This window comes from Mytilus trossulus, chromosome 3, assembly GCF_036588685.1.
Source record: "Mytilus trossulus isolate FHL-02 chromosome 3, PNRI_Mtr1.1.1.hap1, whole genome shotgun sequence".
NCBI lineage: Eukaryota > Metazoa > Mollusca > Bivalvia > Mytilida > Mytilidae > Mytilus > Mytilus trossulus.
Window position 1 is genome coordinate 63,371,918 of NC_086375.1, and position 22,216 is coordinate 63,394,133.

The 22,216-nt window shown below is 32.4% G+C and overlaps 1 protein-coding gene across 1 annotated transcript in view; it reads left to right on the forward strand.

The window, feature by feature from the left end:
- The window catches only part of LOC134712084 (polyribonucleotide nucleotidyltransferase 1, mitochondrial-like), a 36,947-nt gene extending 15,821 nt beyond the window's left edge, over nucleotides 1-21,126 (forward strand). Inside the window, exons 15-24 of the mRNA XM_063573237.1 lie at nucleotides 8,802-8,891; nucleotides 9,500-9,654; nucleotides 9,910-9,981; nucleotides 13,152-13,215; nucleotides 13,764-13,847; nucleotides 14,265-14,348; nucleotides 14,994-15,100; nucleotides 15,705-15,760; nucleotides 16,836-16,914; nucleotides 20,522-21,126. Of these exons, the coding sequence (XP_063429307.1) occupies nucleotides 8,802-8,891; nucleotides 9,500-9,654; nucleotides 9,910-9,981; nucleotides 13,152-13,215; nucleotides 13,764-13,847; nucleotides 14,265-14,348; nucleotides 14,994-15,100; nucleotides 15,705-15,760; nucleotides 16,836-16,914; nucleotides 20,522-20,677 (947 nt within the window). The 3' untranslated portion in view covers nucleotides 20,678-21,126. The remainder of the gene's footprint in view (nucleotides 1-8,801; nucleotides 8,892-9,499; nucleotides 9,655-9,909; nucleotides 9,982-13,151; nucleotides 13,216-13,763; nucleotides 13,848-14,264; nucleotides 14,349-14,993; nucleotides 15,101-15,704; nucleotides 15,761-16,835; nucleotides 16,915-20,521) is intronic.
- The last annotated feature ends 1,090 nt before the right edge of the window (nucleotides 21,127-22,216 follow it).

Sequence of the window (22,216 nt, forward strand, 5' to 3'; positions counted from 1 at the left end):
TAGGAACACAAGTGAGCAGACAGTAGATAAAGTCTGCACACGTCTGTGCCAATGTAATACTGAACAAAGTCAACACTTCTGGACAGATCAAAATAATTCAGAATTACTTAGGAACACAAGTGAGCAGACAGTAGATCAAGTCTGCACACGTCTGTGCCAATGTAATACTGAACAAAGTCAATACTTCTGTACAGACCAATATAACTCAGGATTACCAAGGAACACAAGTCTGCAGACAGCAGATCAAGTGACAGAATTACACTAAACAAATCTTCTTTATTACTGTAAATTTCAGAAATTATTGTGAGGTTTTTATTATTGCAAAAAATGTCACAGAGTTGTAAACGCAATACTTGTAATTGAAACTCACATTTTGAAATATTTTATATGAATTAAATAAGATTTCTCAACATAGTAAAAAATAAAATCACATTTTATAGGACTAAAATGACAAAATCACAATAATAGATGCACACAATAATTTCTGAATTTACAGTATACAGATTTAAGAAGATGTGGTATCAATGCCAATGAAACAATTCTCCATCCAAGTCATAATTTTTAAAAGTAAACCATTATAGGTCAAAGAACTGTCAACAGGAACCCTTGGTTCACACCAAATAGCAAGCTATAAAGGCCCCAAAAAATTACTAGTGTAAAACCATAAAAAAGGGAAAACCAAATGGTCGAATATATATAAAAAACCAGAAACAAGAAACATAATTTATGAAACACATCAACAAACAAATTATAAATCCTGACCATCAGATTCCTGACTTAGGATAGGTGCAAACTATTGCAGTTGGTTTAAACGTTTTCATAGGTACCAGCCTTCACCCTTATCTGAAACAATAGTATAACATAACAACATAGAAAGTAACACTATAAAATATTAATTGAAATGACTCAATTCAATGTTAAACTCCACTACATGAATAGCGTTGTTCAGGATTACCATTGTACACAAGTGGACAGACATTGAATAAAGACTCCACACAACTGTGCCAAAATAACACTCAACAAATTCTCTTTAATAAACTCCCCGACATAAATATTGTTGTTCGGGATTAGTTTGGCACACAAGTGGGCAGACATTGAATAAAGACTGCACACGACTGTGCCAAACTAACACTAAACAGATTTGCTCTAAGAAACCTGCATTGTAATGTTCAGGATTACCATGGCACAAAAGTTAACAGACATTGATGAAAGCCTGTACACAATTGTGCCAAAGTAATATAGAATAGATCTTCTTTAATTACTGAATACTCTAGATGAATAATATTGTTCATGATTTCCATGGCAAACAAGTGGAAAGTCATTGAATATGCCTTGTACACAACTGTGCCAAAGTAATATAGAACAAGATTCACTCTAACTTCTATACATGACATTTTTCGGAACTACCATGACACACAAGAGGACAGGCATTGAAAATTTATCCTGCACACAACCATGCAAAAGGAACACTTAAAAGAATCACTGAGCAGATTTATTTTAACTACCCTACTTGCTGAAGTTCAGGATTACCATGCTCACAAGTTGGCAGGCGATGATGATAAAGCCTGCTTACACCTGAGTAACACAAAACAAATCCTCTACATGAATAATGTTGTTCAAGATAACAATGGCACACAAGTGGGCAGACATTGAATAAAGCCTGCACACAACTGTGCCAAAGTAATAAAGAACAAATTCACTCTAACTTCTCTTACATTGCATTGTTAAGGATTACCTTGGCACACAAGTGGACAGGTATAATGAAAGCCTGTACAAAATGTGCCAAAGTAATATAGAGCAGATTCACTCTTTACTTCTCTTACATTGCATTGTTAAGGATTACCTTGGCACACAAGTGGACAGGTATAATGAAAGCCTGTACAAAATGTGCCAAAGTAATATAGAACAGATTCACTCTAACTTCTCTCTATGGCATTGTTAATGATTACCATAGCACAAGTGGGCAGGCATTGATTAAAGCCTATAGACAACTGTACCAAAGTTACATCACAGATTCACTCTAACTTCTATAAATGGCATTGTTCAGGATTACCACAGCACACAAGTGGACAGGCATTGATGAAAGCCTGTACACACTGTGCCAAAGTAATATAGAACAGATTTACTTTAACTTCTCTACATGGCATTGTTCAGGATTACCACAGCACACAAATGGACAGGCATTGATGAAAGCCTGTACACACTGTGCCAAAGTAATATAGAACAGATTCACTTTAACTTCTTTTCATGGCATTGTTCAGGATAACCATGACACACAAATCGACAGGCATTGATGAAAGCCTGTACACACTGTGCCAAAATAATATGGAACAGATTCACTTAAATCTCTTTGTGGTGTTTTTCAGGATAACCATGGCACACAAGTGAACAGGCATTGATATAAGCCTAAAAGCCTGTACACACTGTGCCAATGTAATATAGAACAGATTCACTATAACTTCTCTCTATGTCATTGTTCAGGATTACCATGGAACACAAGTGGACAGGCATTGATGAAAGCCTGTTCACAACTGTGCCAAAATACTATAGAACAGATTCACTCTTAACTTCTCTCTATGGCATTGTTCATGATTACCAGCACACAAGTGGACAGGCATTAATAAAAGCCTGTACTCACTGTGCCAAAGTAATATCACAGATTCACTTTAACTTCTCTCTATGGCATTGTTCAGGATTACCATGGCAAACAAATGGACAGGCATTGATGATATCCTGTACATACTGTGCCAAAGTAATATAAGACAGATTCACTTTAACTTCTCTACATGGCATTGTTCAGGATTACCATGGCACACAAATGGACAGGCATTGATGAAAGCCTGTACACACTGTGCCAAAGTAATATAAGACAGATTCACTTTAACTTCTCTACATGGCATTGTTCAGGATTACCATGGCACGCAAGTGGACAGACATTGATGAAAGCCTGTACATACTTTGCCAAAGTAATATAGAACAGATTCTCTCTTAACTTCTCTCTATGGCATTGTTCATGATTACCAGCACACAAGTGGACAGACATTAATAAAAGTCTGTACTCACTGTGCCAACGTAATATAAAACAGATTCACTCTTAACTTCTCTCTATGGCATTGTTGATGATTACCTTGGAACACAAGTGGACAGGCATTGATGAAAGCCTGTACACACTGTGTCAAAGTAATATAAAACAGATTCACTCTAACTTCTCTACATGGCATTGTTCAGGATTTCCTTGGCACACAAGTGGACAGGCATTAATGAAAGCCTGTACACACTGTGCCAAAGTAATATAGAATAGATTCACTTTAACTTCTCTACATGGCATTGTTCTTGATTACCAGCACACAAGTAGATAGGCATTAATGAAAGCCTGTACACACTGTACCAAAGTATTATAGAACAGATTCACTCTAACTTCTTTTCATGGCATTGTTCAGGATTACCTTGGAACACAAGTGGACAGGCATTGATGAAAGCCTGTACACACTGTGCCAAAGTAATATAGAACAGATCCACTTTAACTTCTCTAGATGGCATTGTTCAGGATAACCATGGCACACAAGTGGACAGGCATTGATGAAAGCCTGTACATACTGTGCCAAAATAATATAGAACAGATTCTCTCTTAACTTCTCTCTATGGCATTGTTGATGATTACCTTGGAACACAAGTGGACAGGCATTAATGAAAGCCTGTACATACTGTGCCAAAATAATATAGAACAGATTCTCTCTTAACTTCTCTCTATGGCATTGTTGATGATTACCTTGGAACACAAGTGGACAGGCATTAATGAAAGCCTGTACATACTGTGCCAAAATAATATAAAACAGATTCACTCTTAACTTCTATCTATGGCATTGTTGATGATTACCTTGGAACACAAGTGGACAGGCATTAGTAAAAACCTGTACACACTGTGCCAAAGTAATATAAAACAGATTCACTTTAACTTCGCTACATGGCATTGTTCATTATTACCATGGCACACAAGTGGACAGGCATTGATGAAAGCCTGTACATACTTTGCCAAAGTAATATAGAACAGATTCCATCTAAACTTCTCTACATGGCATTGTTCATGATTACCAGCACACAAGTGGACAGGCATTAATAAAAGTCTGTTCACTGTGTCAAAGTAATATAAAACAGATTCACTCTTAACTTCTCTCTATGGCATTGTTGATGATTACTGTAAATTCAGAAATTATTGCATCATTTATTATTGCAATTTTGTCATTTTAGACTGAAATTGGGATTTTAATTTTTATGAATTTGAGAAAAATCCTGTTAAATTCATATAAAATATTTCAAAATGCGAGTTTAAATTATTGCGTTTACAACTCAGTCGCATTTTTCGCAATAATAAAAACCTCGCATTAATTTCTGAATTTACAGTACCTTGGAACACAAGTGGACAGGCATTGATGAAAGCCTGTACACACTGTGTCAAAGTAATATAAAACAGATTCACTCTAACTTCTTTTCATGGCATTGTTCAGGATTACCATGGCAAACAAGTGGACAGGCATTGATGAAAGCCTGTACAAACTGTGCCAAAGTAATATAGAACAGATTCACTTTAACTTCTCTACATGGCATTGTTCATGATTACCAGCACACAAGTGGACAGACATTAATAAAAGCCTGTACTCACTGTGCCAAAGTAATATAGAACAGATTCACTCTTAACTTCTCTCTATGGCATTGTTGATGATTACCAGCACACAAGTGGACAGGCATTGATAAAAGTCTGTACTCACTGTGCCAACGTAATATAAAACAGATTCACTCTTAACTTCTCTACATGGCATTGTTCATGATTACCAGCACACAAGTGGACAGGCATTGATGAAAGCCTGTACTCACTGTGCCAAAGTAATATAAAACAGATTCACTCTAACTTCTTTTCATGGCATTGTTCAGGATTACCATGGCACACAAGTGGACAGGCATTGATGAAAGCCTGTACACACTGTGCCAAAGTAATATAGAACAGATTCACTTTAACTTCTCTACATGGCATTGTTCCGGATAACCATGGCACACAAGTGGACAGGCATTGATGAAAGCCTGTACACACTGTGCCAAAGTAATATAGAACATATTCACTTTAACTTATCTACATGGCATTGTTCAGGATTACCATGGCACACAAGTGGACAGGCATTGGTGAAAGCCTGTACACACTGTGCCAAAGTAATATAGAACAGATTCACTTTAACTTATCTACATGGCATTGTTCAGGATTACCATGGCACACAAGTGGACAGGCATTGATGAAAGCCTGTACACACTGTGCCAAAGTAATATAGAACAGATTCACTTTAACTTTTCTACATGGCATTGTTCAGGATTACCATGGCACACAAGTGGACAGGCATTGATGAAAGCCTGTACACACTGTGCCAAAGTAATATAGAACAGATTCACTCTTAACCTCTCTCTATGGCATTGTTGATGATTACCTTGGAACACAAGTGGACAGGCATTAATAAAAGCCTGTACTCACTGTGCCAAAGTAATATAAAACAGATTCACTCTTTACTTCTCTCTATGGCATTGTTGATGATTACCTTTGAACACAAGTGGACAGGCATTGATGAAAGCCTGTACTCACTGTGCCAAAGTAATATAAAACAGATTTACTCTAACTTCTTTTCATGGCATTGTTCAGGATTACCATGGCACACAAGTGGACAGGCATTGTTGAAAGCTTGTACACACTGTGCCAAAGTAATATAGAACAGATTCACTTTAACTTCTCTACATGGCATTGTTCAGGATAACCATGGCACACAAGTGGACAGGCATTGATGAAAGCCTGTACACACTGTGCCAAAGTAATATAGAACAGATTCACTTTAACTTCTCTCTATGGCATTGTTGATGATTACCTTGGAACACAAGTGGACAGGCATTTATGAAAGCCTGTACACACTGTGCCAAAGTAATATAAAACAGATTTACTTTAACTTCTCTACATGGCATTGTTCAGGATTACCATAACACACAAGTGGACAGGCATTGATGAAAGCCTGTACACACTGTGCCAAAGTAATATAGAACAGATTCACTTTAACTTATCTACATGGCATTGTTCAGGATTACCATGGCACACAAGTGGACAGGCATTGATGAAAGCCTGTACACACTGTGCCAAAGTAATATAGAACAGATTCACTTTAACTTATCTACATGGCATTGTTCAGGATTACCATGGCACACAAGTGGACAGGCATTGATGAAAGCCTGTACACACTGTGCCAAAGTAATATAGAACAGATTCACTCTTAACTTCTCTCTATGGCATTGTTGATGATTACCTTGGAACACAAGTGGACAGGCATTAATAAAAGCCTGTACTCACTGTGCCAAAGTAATATAAAACAGATTCACTCTTTACTTCTCTCTATGGTATTGTTGATGATTACCTTGGAACACAAGTGGACAGGCATTGATGAAAGCCTGTACTCACTGTGCCAAAGTAATATAAAACAGATTCACTCTAACTTCTTTTCATGGCATTGTTCAGGATTACCATGGCACACAAGTGGACAGGCAATGTTGAAAGCCTGTACACACTGTGCCAAAGTAATATAGAACAGATTCACTTTAACTTCTCTACATGGCATTGTTCAGGATAACCATGGCACACAAGTGGACAGGCATTGATGAAAGCCTGTACACACTGTGCCAAAGTAATATAGAACAGATTCACTCTTAACTTCTCTCTATGGCATTGTTGATGATTACCTTGGAACACAAGTGGACATGCATTTATGAAAGCCTGTACACACTGTGCCAAAGTAATATAAAACAGATTCACTTTAACTTCTCTACATGGCATTGTTCATGATTACCATAACACACAAGTGGACAGGCATTGATGAAAGCCTTTACACACTCTGCCAAAGTAATTTAGAACAGATTCACTCTAACTTCTTTTCATGGCATTGTTCAGGATTACCATGGCACACAAGTGGACAGGCATTGATGAAAGCCTGTACACACTGTGCCAAAGTAATATAGAACAGATTCACTTTAACTTCTCTACATGGCATTGTTCCGGATAACCATGGCACACAAGTGGACAGGCATTGATGAAAGCCTGTACACACTGTGCCAAAGTAATATAGAACAGATTCACTTTAACTTATCTACATGGCATTGTTCAGGATTACCATGGCACACAAGTGGACAGGCATTGATGAAAGCCTGTACACACTGTGCCAAAGTAATATAGAACAGATTCACTTTAACTTATCTACATGGCATTGTTCAGGATTACCATGGCACACAAGTGGACAGGCATTGATGAAAGCCTGTACACACTGTGCCAAAGTAATATAGAACAGATTCACTTTAACTTATCTACATGGCATTGTTCAGGATTACCATGGCAAACAAGTGGACAGGCATTGATGAAAGCCTGTACACACTGTGCCAAAGTAATATAGAACAGAATCACTCTTAGTTCTCTACATAGCATTGTTCAGGATTACCATGGCACATAAGTGGACAGGCATTACAAAGCCTGTACACAACTGTGCCAAAGTAACATAGAACAGATTCACTCTTACTTCTCTCGATGGCATTGTTCAGGATCACCATGGTACACAAGTGGACAGTCATTGATGAAAGCCTGTACATACCTTGCCAAAGTAATGTAGAACAGATTCATTTCAATTTTCTAGCATTTCTTTACCAAACATTACATAAAAGCTTGCAGACTTCTACAGAGTTATGTTGAATGAAAACATTGTATTGCTTTAGTTTTCTTGATATCTCTAGATATGATCAGCTTTCAATTGCTATAAATTTTAAAAACTTATCGTATTTGTATTTTCATTATCGGTAAAAATAATACTTTTTAAAAAGTACATGTTCTTCATTACATTACATAATATAATTATATTCTTTTAAATATAATCTTCTAGGGTTTTTGGTGAAATTTTGTTCAAAATAGAGAGAAAAAAAATAACGATGCTTGACATATTTTTGATATTATATATCACATTCAAATTACAAACCTTTTTACACAATAAAATTAGCAACCATTACTATCAGACTGATTATCTATTGCTTTCTATTGCTTCTTTTTCAAATTGTTTTTAATATTTCATATGCAAATTTTCCTTTTTGTATGCTTTTCAAGTATAAATTACACACTATCACTCAATTAATCTCACTTAATGGATGCTCATTGAGTAATGAACTTCCAATTATATAGAGATAATAGAGATTTATCTGTTAATTACCATGGATAATTGATGGAAGTAATTAACTCAATTTCTTGTAAATTGATTTTACATTTTTAATTACAATTTTAATAAAATTGATTTGATTTGATTTTAATAATTTTGTAGTAAAAATAAAAAAAACAAGATTTTCAGTTTATCTTGATTTCACAAATATTATTTATTTTGACAAACTATGACAAGAAAATATGTCAAGGTCACTATTACTAAAAAACAAAAAAATGAAAATGGTTTGTGATAATACATGTAATTCAAGATTGAATAAAACTTAAAGAATGAAATATTTTAGGTATGTTTTGTCCCTCCACATTAACAATGTACTAATTGTGTGAACCCTTTGAAAAAGAAATGTTTTCTTTCAATAATTGTGCAGGTCCATGAGTTTCAGTTGGAAAGCTTTTCACCTACTGGTAGTTTTCATATGATGCCTGTTTAGTCTGTATCTGTATTATAAACAACATGTTGTTCTATATATATTTTGATAAACTTAATAAAATTAAAACAAATTCCATAATATTTTTTATAATTTATTTGTAGGTGCATTAGCAGAGAAAGGTTTACGTTCAATTATTCCAGACACCTATCCTTTTACAATCAGACTTACATCAGAAGTACTGGAATCAAATGGTAAGTTCTAATTAGCATGATTAGTCTATAAAGGAACATTTTTAAATCTTAAAAAAATATATATGGTAAAAGAGGGTATTGAGAAGGTGTACGCCTACTCGCAGGAGAGCATAATTTATCTTCTTCATTCTTAACAGTTGAATGTAAAATGTAGCTTGCCAATATGATTCTAGCACATTTAGCTACCTTCAAAAATATTAATTAAAAATCATTGAGTTCTAAAAGCTGTATGATTCATTCCCACATAATATCACTGGGATATGTTGTATGGATGCCATGAGACAACTATCTGAAATAGATAAATGTAGATGTAAACAACTATATATTTACATCTTTTAATACCCCTGCTTTAAAAAGTGGTGGTATACTGTTTTACCCCTGTCTGTTTGCCTGTCTTTCTGTCCCATGAATATTTTTTTGTTGCATCTTTCTCAGGAACTACATCATTAGGATTTCAGAAATTTGGTTTCAGGATTTATATACGTCAATTTAGTCAGCCATATCGTGTTATTCGTTTTCAGATTCATCACTCAACAACTTCCTGTATGGGTTGGTGTATCACCAGTGAGCAGTAGCACTTTTTCACCCTTTTTACTTTTGTTTCTCAGGTTCTTCGTCTATGGCTTCTATATGTGGAGGTAGTTTAGCATTAATGGATGCAGGAGTACCTGTCAAACAGGCAGCAGCTGGTGTAGCTTTAGGTATGGTCTCCAGTGGGAACACAGAGGAGGATTTCAAGTATAAAATACTCACAGATATTCTGGTAAATAGGATAGTATGTTGAAACAGTCCAACATGTTGTAGTTGTCAGCAATAGATGAAGATTTAAAATTATGCCTACTCAGCAATTATTTAAAACCTTTATGCATCAAAAACATTTATTGCTTGTTCTAAATAAAACATATTTCTTCCAACATTGAAAACAATGGTTTATCATTACCTTTGCAATTGTAATATACTTTCCTGTAAAAAAAATAACTGACAAATAAAGATCGATTCTAAAAATTAATTATTATAGGGTATAGAAGATTACATGGGGGATATGGATTTTAAGATAGCTGGAACTAGAACTGGAATCACAGCTCTGCAGGTTAGTTTAGTACTGTGCACGTTTTCAATTCAGTGGCATATAATAAATGGTATATCTCTATTGCATTTCATACTTCTCAGTACTGGAGAAAAGAATTCAAAATTGTGGATTAATTTTTTAAAGATTGAATTAGGAAAAGGGGAAATAACTCTTCCAAGTTGAATTTTGTTATTTAGTAAAGATAACGTAGAAATTTAGTGCTATTTGTTTTAGAGTTGTTGTAGTCTCTACATTTTGAAATTTTATATATCATGAGAATATAAGTGGAACATCTCCTATTTGAAGTATTTCATGTGATGCTTTAGTTGAACGTTATGTAATTATTCACCTGATCATATTGATTATATGGTTTTAAGTATTAAAAAAAGAGGGGCGAAAGATACCAGAGGGACATTCAAACTCATAAATTGAAAATAAACTAACAATAGCATGGTTGAAAAAGACAAATAGACAATCAATAGTACACAAAACACAACATAGTTTCGTTCAGTCTCGTTGAAATCTTGTTCTTGAATTATTTCCAAAACATATGATAGAAGTGGAAAATATCAATGAATTTTAAAAATATTATAATCAAACATAAATCTGTGAAAAAAATGAGTATTTACAATGAATGGTTTTTGTGTAATCAAGTTTTCAAATTTAAGACCAATCAAGTCAGTATTTTAAGGAGGCTCGCGGGTATAAGATTTTCAGAAAAAAATGAAACATTTAATTTTCATTACAAATTTTATAAATTACCTTAAGTAGTTGATACTCTATCATATGGCACAAAAATCATTCCAAAAAATCAATTCGTGTTGGCTCCAGCTGACTTTTTAAATGTAGATATCACTGAAAAAACTCGAAATTATCTCCCTTTGATGCAAAAACGCTATTTTTTGGCATTAAAATTGAAATATCTTTTTTTACTCAATTGTGACCTATATTTTTTATTGTTCTTTTCAAATAAGCTATACATAAACTAAATAATTGTAAAATTTAAGCGATTTCTGTAATAAGGTTCTTTTTTTATTTCGATATTACCTCTTTTTCTCCTATTAGTTCAACAGAAAAAAAGGACATTAACAAAAATGTATGCTTCTTTCGAAGGCAGATTGTGAGCGTAAATGATCGGTGACCCCTCTTTTTAGCTCACCTGGCCCAAAGGGCCAAGTGAGCTTTTCTCATCACTTGGCGTCCGGCGTCCTGCGTCGTCGTCGTCGTCCTGCGTCCGGCGTTAACTTTTACAAAAATCTTCTCCTCTGAAACTACGGGGCCAAATTTAACCAAACTTGGCCACAATCATCATTGGGGTATCTAGTTCAAAAATTGTGTCTGGTAACCCCGCCAACAAACCAAGATGGCCGCCATGGCTAAAAATAGAACATAGGGGGAAAATGCAGTTTTTGGCTTATAACTCAAAAACCAAAGCATTTAGAGCAATCTAACGTTGGATAAAATTGTTTATCAGGTTAATTTCTATCTGCCCTGAAATTTTCAGATGAATCTGACATTCCGTTGTTAGGTTGCTGCCCCTGAATTGGTAATTTTAAGGAAATTTTGCTGTTTTTGGTTATTATCTTGAATATTATTTTAGATAGAGATAAACTGTAAACAGGAATAATGTTCAGCAAAGTAAGATCTACAAATAAGTCAACATGACCAAAATGGTCAGTTAACCACTTTAGGAGTTATTGCCCATTATAGTCAATTTTTAACCATTTTTCGTAAATCTTAGTAATCTTTTAGAAAAATCTTCTCCTCTGAAACTGCTCGGCCAAATTAATTGAAACTTGGCCACAATCATCATTGGGGTATCTAGTTTGAAAATTGTGTCCAATGACCCGGCCAACCAACCAAGATGGCCGCCACGTCTAAAAGTAGAACATAGGGGTAAAATGCAGTTTTTGGCTTATAACTCAAAAACCAAAGCATTAAGAGTAAATCTGACACGAAGTAAAATTGTTGATCAGGTCAAGATCTATCTGCCCTGGAATTTTCAGATGAATTGGATCATCAGTTGTTAGGTTGCTGCCCCTGAATTGGTAATTTTGAGTAAATTTTGCTGGTTTTTTTTGTTATTATCTTGAATATTATTATAGATAGTGATAAACTGTAAACAGCAATAATGTACAGCAAAGTAAGAACTAAAAATATGTCAACATGACCAAAATAGTCAATTGACCCCCTAAGGAGTGATTGCCCTTCATAGTAAATTTTTAATAATTTTCACAAAATTTGTAGATTTTCACTAACATTTTCCACAGAAACTACTGTTATAGATAGAGATAATTGTAAGCAGCAAAAATGTTTAGTAAAGTAAGATCTACAAACACATCACCATCACCAAAACACAATTTTGTCATGAATCCATCTGTGTACAATGTTTAATATTAACATAGACCAAGGTGAGCGACACCGGCTCTTTAGAGCCTCTAGTTTATTTCATTTTTCTTTTAGGTGTAAGATAAAGTTCATTTATAGAAAAAAATAGAGAAATCTTATATTAAATAAAAAAAATGATTTAGACCCGCGAGCCCCCTTCAGCCAAAATTTTGAGAAAATGGATGAGGGATACAAAAAATCATTTTACATGAATCATGTACATCCCATATCATTTTCGTCTTTTCAAATTTCTTAGATATGTCTTTTTTCAATTATTTATAAAAAAAAAAGTTGAAATAATATGCATTTTGTTCTTAAAACTGAGAAAATCACAAAAATACAAAATTGACAGCAGGGTAAATTTTTCACAAAAAAGTGTCAAAATATGAAGAAATTTTCTTATATTAACACATACCTATAGTTTTTGTAAGTAAAATTTATTCAGAATGGTCCACTTCATCTTTACAGAAAGTATGAAAAAAAATTTAAATGTGGAACTGTGATGTTTTTTCATGATGATAGTCCAAAAATAGGCAAAAATCGATGAAAAATGGGAAAATCATCAAAATTGGGCATTAGCAAAAAAAATAGTGCACCACCATATGATTTTTTCTTCACCAATTATTTTGTTACAGTCTTATTAACCCAAAAAAGTTTAATTCTAGAAATTTTTGGCTCCTCAGAGGTGTACATCCTTAAGAATAAGCAACAAGAACCCCACCGAAAACTGGTGTATTTATTAAATCCAAATGACCAGTAACATCTTTATTTGATTCTTATTATTTTCAAAACTATTTTAACAGGCAGATGTAAAATTACCAGGAATTCCTATTAATGTTGTCATGGAAGCTATAGAACAATCTACAGGTATTTTTTTTTATTAAGAACAGTTGTGTGTGAAAAAAATAAACATGTCCTAGTTTAAACATATTTACTTATAGTGGATTGGGAAACAAGTTTTGCAACTTATATTAATCCCTTTCCTCTTTGCAGGTGAGACATGCCCTGACATTTGTAAAACAGGAAATAAATAGAATGTCAGTGATTTAAAGATAGATAATTGTTATTTCGTTTATACAAAAAATAGTATTGAGTGGGAAATGTTTGTGTCATTTATTTCCAATAACTTTAATTACATTGTTTAGATAAAAAAAAAATCCAAATAGTTGGTACTAATCCCTTTTGGGATTCAGTGTCTAGAGCAATTTTCTGATTTGGCTTTAAGAATTCCTTTATATCTAGCACTATCAACTCTTTTCAGGATTTTTTTCTAAATTGATAAAATGTCAATCTTAATGAAGTAATTTGCTTTGACTAAAATGTTACTACTAGAAGATTCATATTGTTTATGCAATACATTTAATGTCTCATACCAAAGTTGGGTTTGTTTTTTGAAATCTCTATTTATTTTCTAGATGCTAAGAATGAAATATTAGATATAATGGATAGTAAGATATCAGAGCCCAGAAAAGAGCAGAAGAAATCCTTTCCAGTCATAGGTAGGTTTACTCACACATAAATTTAACAAGATCAAGATTCAATGAGTATTTAGAGACACCTAAAAAAAAAGGGAAGGCCATTCTTTGAAAAATAAATATTGCCCTTGAAATAGTAAAGTTTGTCAATAACAATTTAATTTTGGAAGAAGCTGTTTAAATAACATTTAAGACATTTTTCTACTAATAATAGTACATAGTTTCATTATTCAGACTTTTCAAGTAAGACCTTTTTGGTTCTTTGAATTAGTAATTTTAATTTTGTATGTGTAGTCAATATTATTTGCTGATAGATTTTTAGCTAAAATAACCACCAGTCTACATAAAGCAACAACAACAAAAAATCATTATGTCAGATGAATATTCAATGAAGTTATGATGGTAAAATTATAAATTTAATTCGACCTTGACATGTTACAGAAACTTATACAGTGTCTTTGGCCAAAAGATCAAAGTTTATAGGTGTTGGAGGATTAAATCTCAAGAAGCTTACAAGTGAAACAGGTAAACAAATTATTTAAATTTATTCTGTAAGTTGTCTTTGTTTTGTTTTAATATCCCAGAAATGTCAAAGAAATGTAATGACATTTTCAGTTAGTTATTTTGAAGCCCTGATATGTGCTTGGCACTTTATTATCCCCTTTGAAAGCAGGAAACAGGGATGTTATCAATTCCTGTCCATCTGCCTGTCTGTCAGTTATTTGGTAGCACAAGTCCTCTGAAATTTTATGAATCTTCATTCATGGTATAGGAGGCACATAGAGCTAAATAATTTTTGCCAGTCTCCTTCAAGGGGAGGTAATTTCACATAAAATTGTATAATTTTGACTTTGTATAAAGTAAAGGCTTCTCTCAACTTATTGGATTGATGTTACTGAAATTTTCATAAAGGTATAGCAGTATTAGTTTTGTATAAGTAGCAAAACAATATAAGAATGATCTTTTGAAGGTTTATACAGTTTTAGGAATGTTGTTATTTAAGCACTAACAATGATTATAGATAATTGTTTAAATTACGTAGAACAACAGATTCATATATAATATATTGAAAATAGGGATCTCTTCATTCACTACTAAATTGGAGTTTCATAAAAAAAAGTGCTCTTTTTTGCACCTGATAATAATTTGTTGATCACTAATTCATTTCAGGTGTAAGAGTTACAAGTATTGATGAAACTAATTTCCAACTTTTTGCTCACAACCAGCAGTCTATGAATGAGGCCAAAGAAATGATTGAACAGTTTCTGACAGAAGAGGTCAATTATACTTACTTACTTTGTATTAAAATCTATTTCAAGTATTTTGCACATATTTTTCACTCCATATGTTTTATATCCAAGCCATTCTGTTTTTCACCAATAATTATATAGAAAATGACATTACAACTTTTAAAACAAACAGTATTTGGTATTAAGTATTACATGTATATGATTTTTTTTTTTAAATTGATAGCACATGATAAACGTGGCATAATGTCATTCATGTGATTTGTGTAATCAGTCTTGTATTAGATTACCACTAAATTGTGAATTTACTTTTGCAGACCAAGGGAGATAACTCAACAAAATTTAAAAAAAAAATTAATATAACAGATAATTTATTTGCTGTCAGGTTTGATTGTATGAACAAAATACAATGCAACTGAACATAAGAACTTTTTATTGTCTTCAGAAGATAAATTAGTATGAGTTATAAAATTACATTTCAAATAAAAGAAATTCATTTATATAACTAAATGTTTAAACATATTAAAAATATCTTCTTCTTTTCTATTTAAATTAAATAGTAATGTGATTGCAAAATTTCACTCTACTCTTGTTTCATTATTTGTAATTTTGAAATCTTTTTTTTATAACACAGAGAGCTCCTGAACTAGAGTATGGTGCTATTTATACTGGGAAAATAACAGAATTAAAGTGAGTATTCTGTATTAAGCCATCTCTCCTGTCTAAAGATCTTGTAAACAGGATTTAGAATGAATGTATTAGGAATGATTTTTATTCTGTTGTTTTATTGATTTCAGCTTTTTGGGCGCATGGAAAAAGGAAAATTATGCTTCTGAAAGGGAGTAAAGTCGTTTAAAGAGGCACTAGCTACGAGATTTATAGAAAATCTAATATTTTTATTTTTTTTGCTCAATCCATAATGAAATGCAAATAGTGAAATAATAATTAGCAGCCAGTGTGGTTCAATTTTGTCAAAATTAGCTAAAAAAACATTTATTATGAATTATTCACTTGCAAGTGAATAACTCGACCTCATTAAATCCGTATTCATGTGAACTTCAATTAAACTCCTTGGCTTAAGATGATTAACACGTGAATTGTATGTGTAAAGTTATTTAAAGGAATAGATTGTCAACAAACAAAAATCATTTGATTGACTGATTCAATCCACAAAATATCATTTTTATACAGGTAAAAATGATATAAACATCTATTGTTCATCTATAATATGAAATTAAATAGACCTAGAATAATCCAACAGCATGAGTTTGCTTAATCTATTCATATCTATATTTATGTTTACATCACTTATATGGTCATCGCATGACTTTAAAGGTCATCTTGATAATTAATTAGATGGCTTCTGGACTTAAATACACACGAAACGAAGCTACATATTTTCATGCTTGTGCCCTGTTTATTATTTATTTTATATTTTAATAGTTTGGATATATGTTTTACATTGTTATAAATAAAATATGAGAATTTGATTAAAATCAGTGAACATGAATTTGACAGCTAGTGCCCCTTTAAAGATATCTTTTAATGATTGTCTGACAAGATTTGAGTAATCTTTGTGATTTCTATGAAATGAGCAAAAGGATAGTCTTTCAGAATACATTATTAAGATCTTCTAGACACAAATCTTTAAAAATATGGTTACCTTCCAACAAGGTTGGTTCTTATAATTTACTTGTGCTACAAAAACTGAATGAATTCTCTGTATGAGAATAAAGTGTACTAAAACTAATTATTTTAATTGCAGAAATTATGGCGTAATGGTACAATTACATCCCAAACTAGAACCAATGTTGTTACATAATATGCAGTTAGACATCAGAAAGGTATGTTATAATTGTTAACAGACAGGGAAGGTAGTTGTTTAATGTATTTTGTTTTGATACAGGAGGCAGTCAAGGACTGTCTCGATCATGTTTCCATATGAAAGTTGTCTGATAATGAATTTTCTCCAAAACATTTAGATGAAAAACAACTTATTTTATCAAAATTCATTTGGGAATTTGACTTTGACGGATTCTGGATTAATTTTACATATGGACAGGTTTTAAGATCTTTGCATTTTATACAAATGTTCCCTATGATATGATCTTTCTAATTTTTTAGCTCACCTAGCCCAAAGGGCCAAGTGAGCTTTTCCCATCACTTGGCGTCCATGGTCATCGTTGTCATCATCGTCCGTCGTCGTTAACTTCTACAAAAATCTTCTCCTGAAACCACTAGGCCAAATTAAATCAAACTTGGCCACAATCATCATTGGTGTATCTAGTTTAAAAAATGTGTCGGGTGACCCAGCCAACCAAACAGGAGTTAATTTGTTTATCAGGTCAAGATCTATCTGCCCTGAAATTTTCAGACGTTGTTGGGTTGCTGCCCCTGAATTGGTAATTTTAAGGAAATTTTGCTGTTTTTGGTTATTATTTTGAATATTATTATAGATAGAGATAAACTGTAAACAGCAATAATGTTCAGCAAAGTAAGATTTATAAATAAGTCAACATGACCGAAATGGTCAGTTGACCCCTTTAGGAGTTATTGCCCTTTATAGACACTTTTTAACCATTTTTCATAAATCTTAGTTATCTTTTACAAAAATCTTCTCCTCTGAAACTACTGGGCAAAATTAAACCAAACTTGGCAACAATCATCTTAGGGGTCTCTAGTTTAAAAAATGTGTCTGGTGACCAGGCCATCAAATCAAGATGGCCCCACAGCTAAAAAATAGAACATAGGGGTAAAATGCAGTTTTTGGCTTATAACTCAAAAGCCAAAGCATTTAGAGCAAATCTGACATTTGGTTAAACAATTTATCAGGTCAAGATTTATCTGCACTGAAATTTTCAGATGAATTGGACAACCAGTTGTTGGGTTGCTGCCCCTGAATCGGTAATTTTAAGGAAATTTTGCCGTTTATTTGTTTATTATCTTGAATATTATTATAGATAAAGATAAACTGAAAAAGCAATAATGTTCAGCAAAGTAAGATTCACAAATTTGTCAACATGACCGAAATGGTTCATTGACCCCCTAAGGAGTTATTGTCCTTTATAGTCAATTTTTAACAATTGTCATAAAATTTGTAAATTTTTATTAACATTTTCCACTGAAACTACTGGGCCAAGTTCATTATAGATATAGATAGCGATAATTGTAAGCAGTAAGACTGTTTAGTAAAATAAGATGTACAAACACATCACCATCACCAAAACACAATTTTGTCATGAATCCATCTGCTTCCTTTGTTTAATATTCACATAGACCAAGGTGAGCGACACAGGCTCTTTAGAGCCTCTAGTTTGTCAAATTAGAGTTTTTATCCTTAATGTCAGGGTCCACTGAACATCAAAATTGATGGTATGAATTGCGCATCCATGTACTATGGACACATTTTTGTTTCATTCAAGACTGACTTGAATTGGGGCTTTCTGATCTTCTGAATTACAAAGGATTTATAAGAATACATTATAGATATCAATGTTTGGAAAGTCTTTTGTGTGTTTCTTCTGGCACTTCCTAGAAATTAATATGTTATTGCCATGCTGCTTAGCTGCCAGAATATATTACTAGATTTGCAGTAACATAAATTGGATATACAGGAATATATAGACTACATGATAGAAATTATATTTGACAAAAATACAAGCCATGTCCTGTTTCATTTATTTTTCATGGACCACATTTATTCATATATACCTCCTGTGCATACTAATGTAAGTGTTTTCATCAACCTCATAATTCACATACAAGTCACTGCATAATGATTTTTTCCATTGATATCATTGATGTTTTTATTAAGTTGTTGTTACCTACATCACTAGAACCAACAGGTTTTGTAACCACTCCACTATCTCTATGTATCTGTCCATCCATTTTTGTCGAGCCTTCGACTTTAGTCGAAAAACTTAAACAAGACATAGCGATCCTACATTCCATCGGCGTCGGCGGCGTCTACAAATATTCACTCTGTGGTTAAAGTTTTAAAATTTTAATAACTTTCTTAAACTGTACTGGATTTCTACTAAACTTGGACAGAAGCTTGTTTATGACCATAAGATAGTATCCAGAAGTAAATTTTGTAAAAATAAAATTTCATTTTTTTCATTTTTTTACTTATGAATGGACTTAGTTTTTCTGCCATGGAAACATTACATTCACTCTGTTTTTAAAATTTGATTAACTTTCTTAAACTATCCTGACTTTGTACCAAATTTGGACAGAAGCTTGTTTATGATCATGAGAAAGTATCCAGAGGTAAATTTGGTAAAAATAAATTTTCATTTTTTCCGTATTTTACTTATAAATGAACTTAGTTTTTCTGCCGTGGAAACATTACATTCACTCTGTTGTTGAAGTTTTTGAAATTTTAATAAATTTCTTAAACTATACTTGATTTCTACCAAACTTGTACAGAAGCGTGTTTATGATCATCACATAGTTTCCAGAAGTAAATTTTGTAAAAATAAATTTCAATTTTTCAGTATTTAACTTTTAAATGGACTTAGATTTTCTACCAGGAAACAACACATTCACTCTGTGGTTAAAGTTTTAAATATTTTTGAAAGTTTTCCTATATCATTTTGGATTTGTACCAAACTTGGACTGAAGCTTTTTAATGATCAAAAGCTAGTATCTAGAAGGAAATTTTGTTAAATTTTTGTACCTGCGGATCTGTTTTTTTACTTATAAATGGACTTAGTTTTTCTTCCAGTTAACATTACATACAGTCATTACAGTCCGAAGTGAAAGTTTTTAAAACATTTATTAGATTCATAAACTATCTTGGATTTTTACCAAACTTGGACAGAAGCTTTTTACGATCAAAAGATAGTATCAACAAGAAATAATATTATTGATTTTTTTCCTCATTTTTGTTGAGCCTGTGATTAACAGCAAAAGTAGGCGAGACACTGGGTTCCGTGGAACCCTTACAATTTTTAACCTTTTATAGAAGTTATTGCCCCCTAATGATGATTTACTTATTTTTGGCTATTGGGTCAAAACTATAGTAAATTAAGTATAATTGTAATAAGCCAAAATGTTCACCACAACAAGATCTTCAGATATACAAACAAGATTATATCATTTAAGGAGTTGTTGCCCTTTGATGATGTGTTTAATTAATTTTTGTATCTTATGAAAAAGCTGTAATTGATAAAAGAACAAATTTAAAACAGCATAAGTGATGAGCAAGCCAAGAATGATGACAATAGTTTACAATGTTTAAATTTTGATTTAAACCTTTTTAGAAGTTATTTCCCTTTATAGGCTATTTTTACTGATTTTGGGGTATTTTGTGCAAAAAAAACTATAATAGATCGAGAGAAAAAAATATCAGCATTACACGACCAACAAAAAGAGATCTTAGTCATAAATTGATTTAAGAGTCTCAAGTGTATTAAATGGTAAAAAAAACAATTATGTCCTTATTTTCAGATTGATCATCCTTCAGCATTAGGGTTAAAGGTGGGAGATGAAATACAAGTGAAATATTTTGCCCGTGATCCACACAGTGGCCAAATCAGACTTTCTCGTAAAGTATTACAGTCACCATTAGCAAAAGCAAGCTTTTTAAATGTGAAAAAAGGATGATATTTACTGAGAAATAGTAAAAAAAATCAAGTCGAGCACCATAAAAGATATTGCCACTCAAATATTTAGAAAAATCAATGATTGGAACCTTGGTAATACAGTCATTTGAGAAGTTGACGTTTTTCAGGACCATTACAAGCATGTGCCTCCAACGACCACCGTAGAATGCAGACATTATTAAAAACACATTTATCACCAGGAAAACAAACAGATATTTAATACAGACATGTGTTATCACACAGAGTGAGACTTTCTAGTCTTATTTCAAGCTTTACAAAATTTAAAATAAATGTCTCTTCCACTTTTGTTCTCATTGTATAAATAATTACAACAACAATACTATTTCTTTGTTATCTCATCTTTAAATGTCCTATGGCATTGATATATGTTAGAAGTAAATTGAAATATTTTACCTAATTATCTAATTTATTTCTATATATGAGTGAAAATAATTAGTTTTATACACATATTACATGTACTGGTATTGTATCATAATACAATGTGCATGTATTTAACTAAATTACTGTAATTTTTGTTTTGCCAAGCAGTACCGTCATCTTTCGTCTTCAAAATTCTATTGCATTTTATTTAAATAACTCAATATTTTATTTGCCGGTAGCTGAATTCAAATATACGTCTGACTAAAAAAGTAGGGATCATTTCTAGTCTTGATCCCTGATTAATCATAAAGTTAAAAGTTTATACGAGTCGAACAACTTTAATCTTTAATTTTTGGTATAAAGGCAAAGTAATTATGATATATCTCAAGATCCTTAAACCAATGAAAGAATATTATTTTTAATATTCATAAAAGCTATGTAATTATATGGATATGAGTACGAGATAAATTTGCTGTTTAACTATGTATTTTCTGGTGTTTTTGAGATGATATTTCTTACAAGTGAACATCTGTGATAAGATTTGTAATATTATATGATTCAATAGAATTTATTAAATCATGACTGAAAAGAGAATTGTCTTTGTTTTTTATTTCTGTTAGCTGTCTTATGGTAAATATTTAGTATGCTTACCTTATTTTCACAGTGATATTCACCCACTCTTTGTGGGAACAGACTTATTACCACTGTCAGATGTTTTCTGTATTGTCTCAACCTGGTATAGCAATGATATATTACCACAACAATTCCATATAAAATGCAAACCTTTCAACAGTAGTTAACTGCACTTTCTACCTCAATCATAGTTTCAGGTAGCTTCAATTATAAGAGAAAATTTACAGTTTCATATTTTTGTCAACTTTCATAAAAAGGTGCATATTAAAATTAATAAGAATATTACAATATTGACAATGCATTGCTTAAAAGGGAGCTCCACAGTTATACATGTTACCAAAGTTAGCTTGCCATTTCCTAAGATGCTGCCACATGCAAGATCAACTCAAAGAAACTAAATAATATGGAAAAGTAAAACATCTAGCATCTAAACACTCTTGTACTGTAAAAGAGACAAAAGATACCAGAGGGACATTCAAATCACAAGTGGAAAATAAACTGACAACACAATGGCAAAAAACCATAT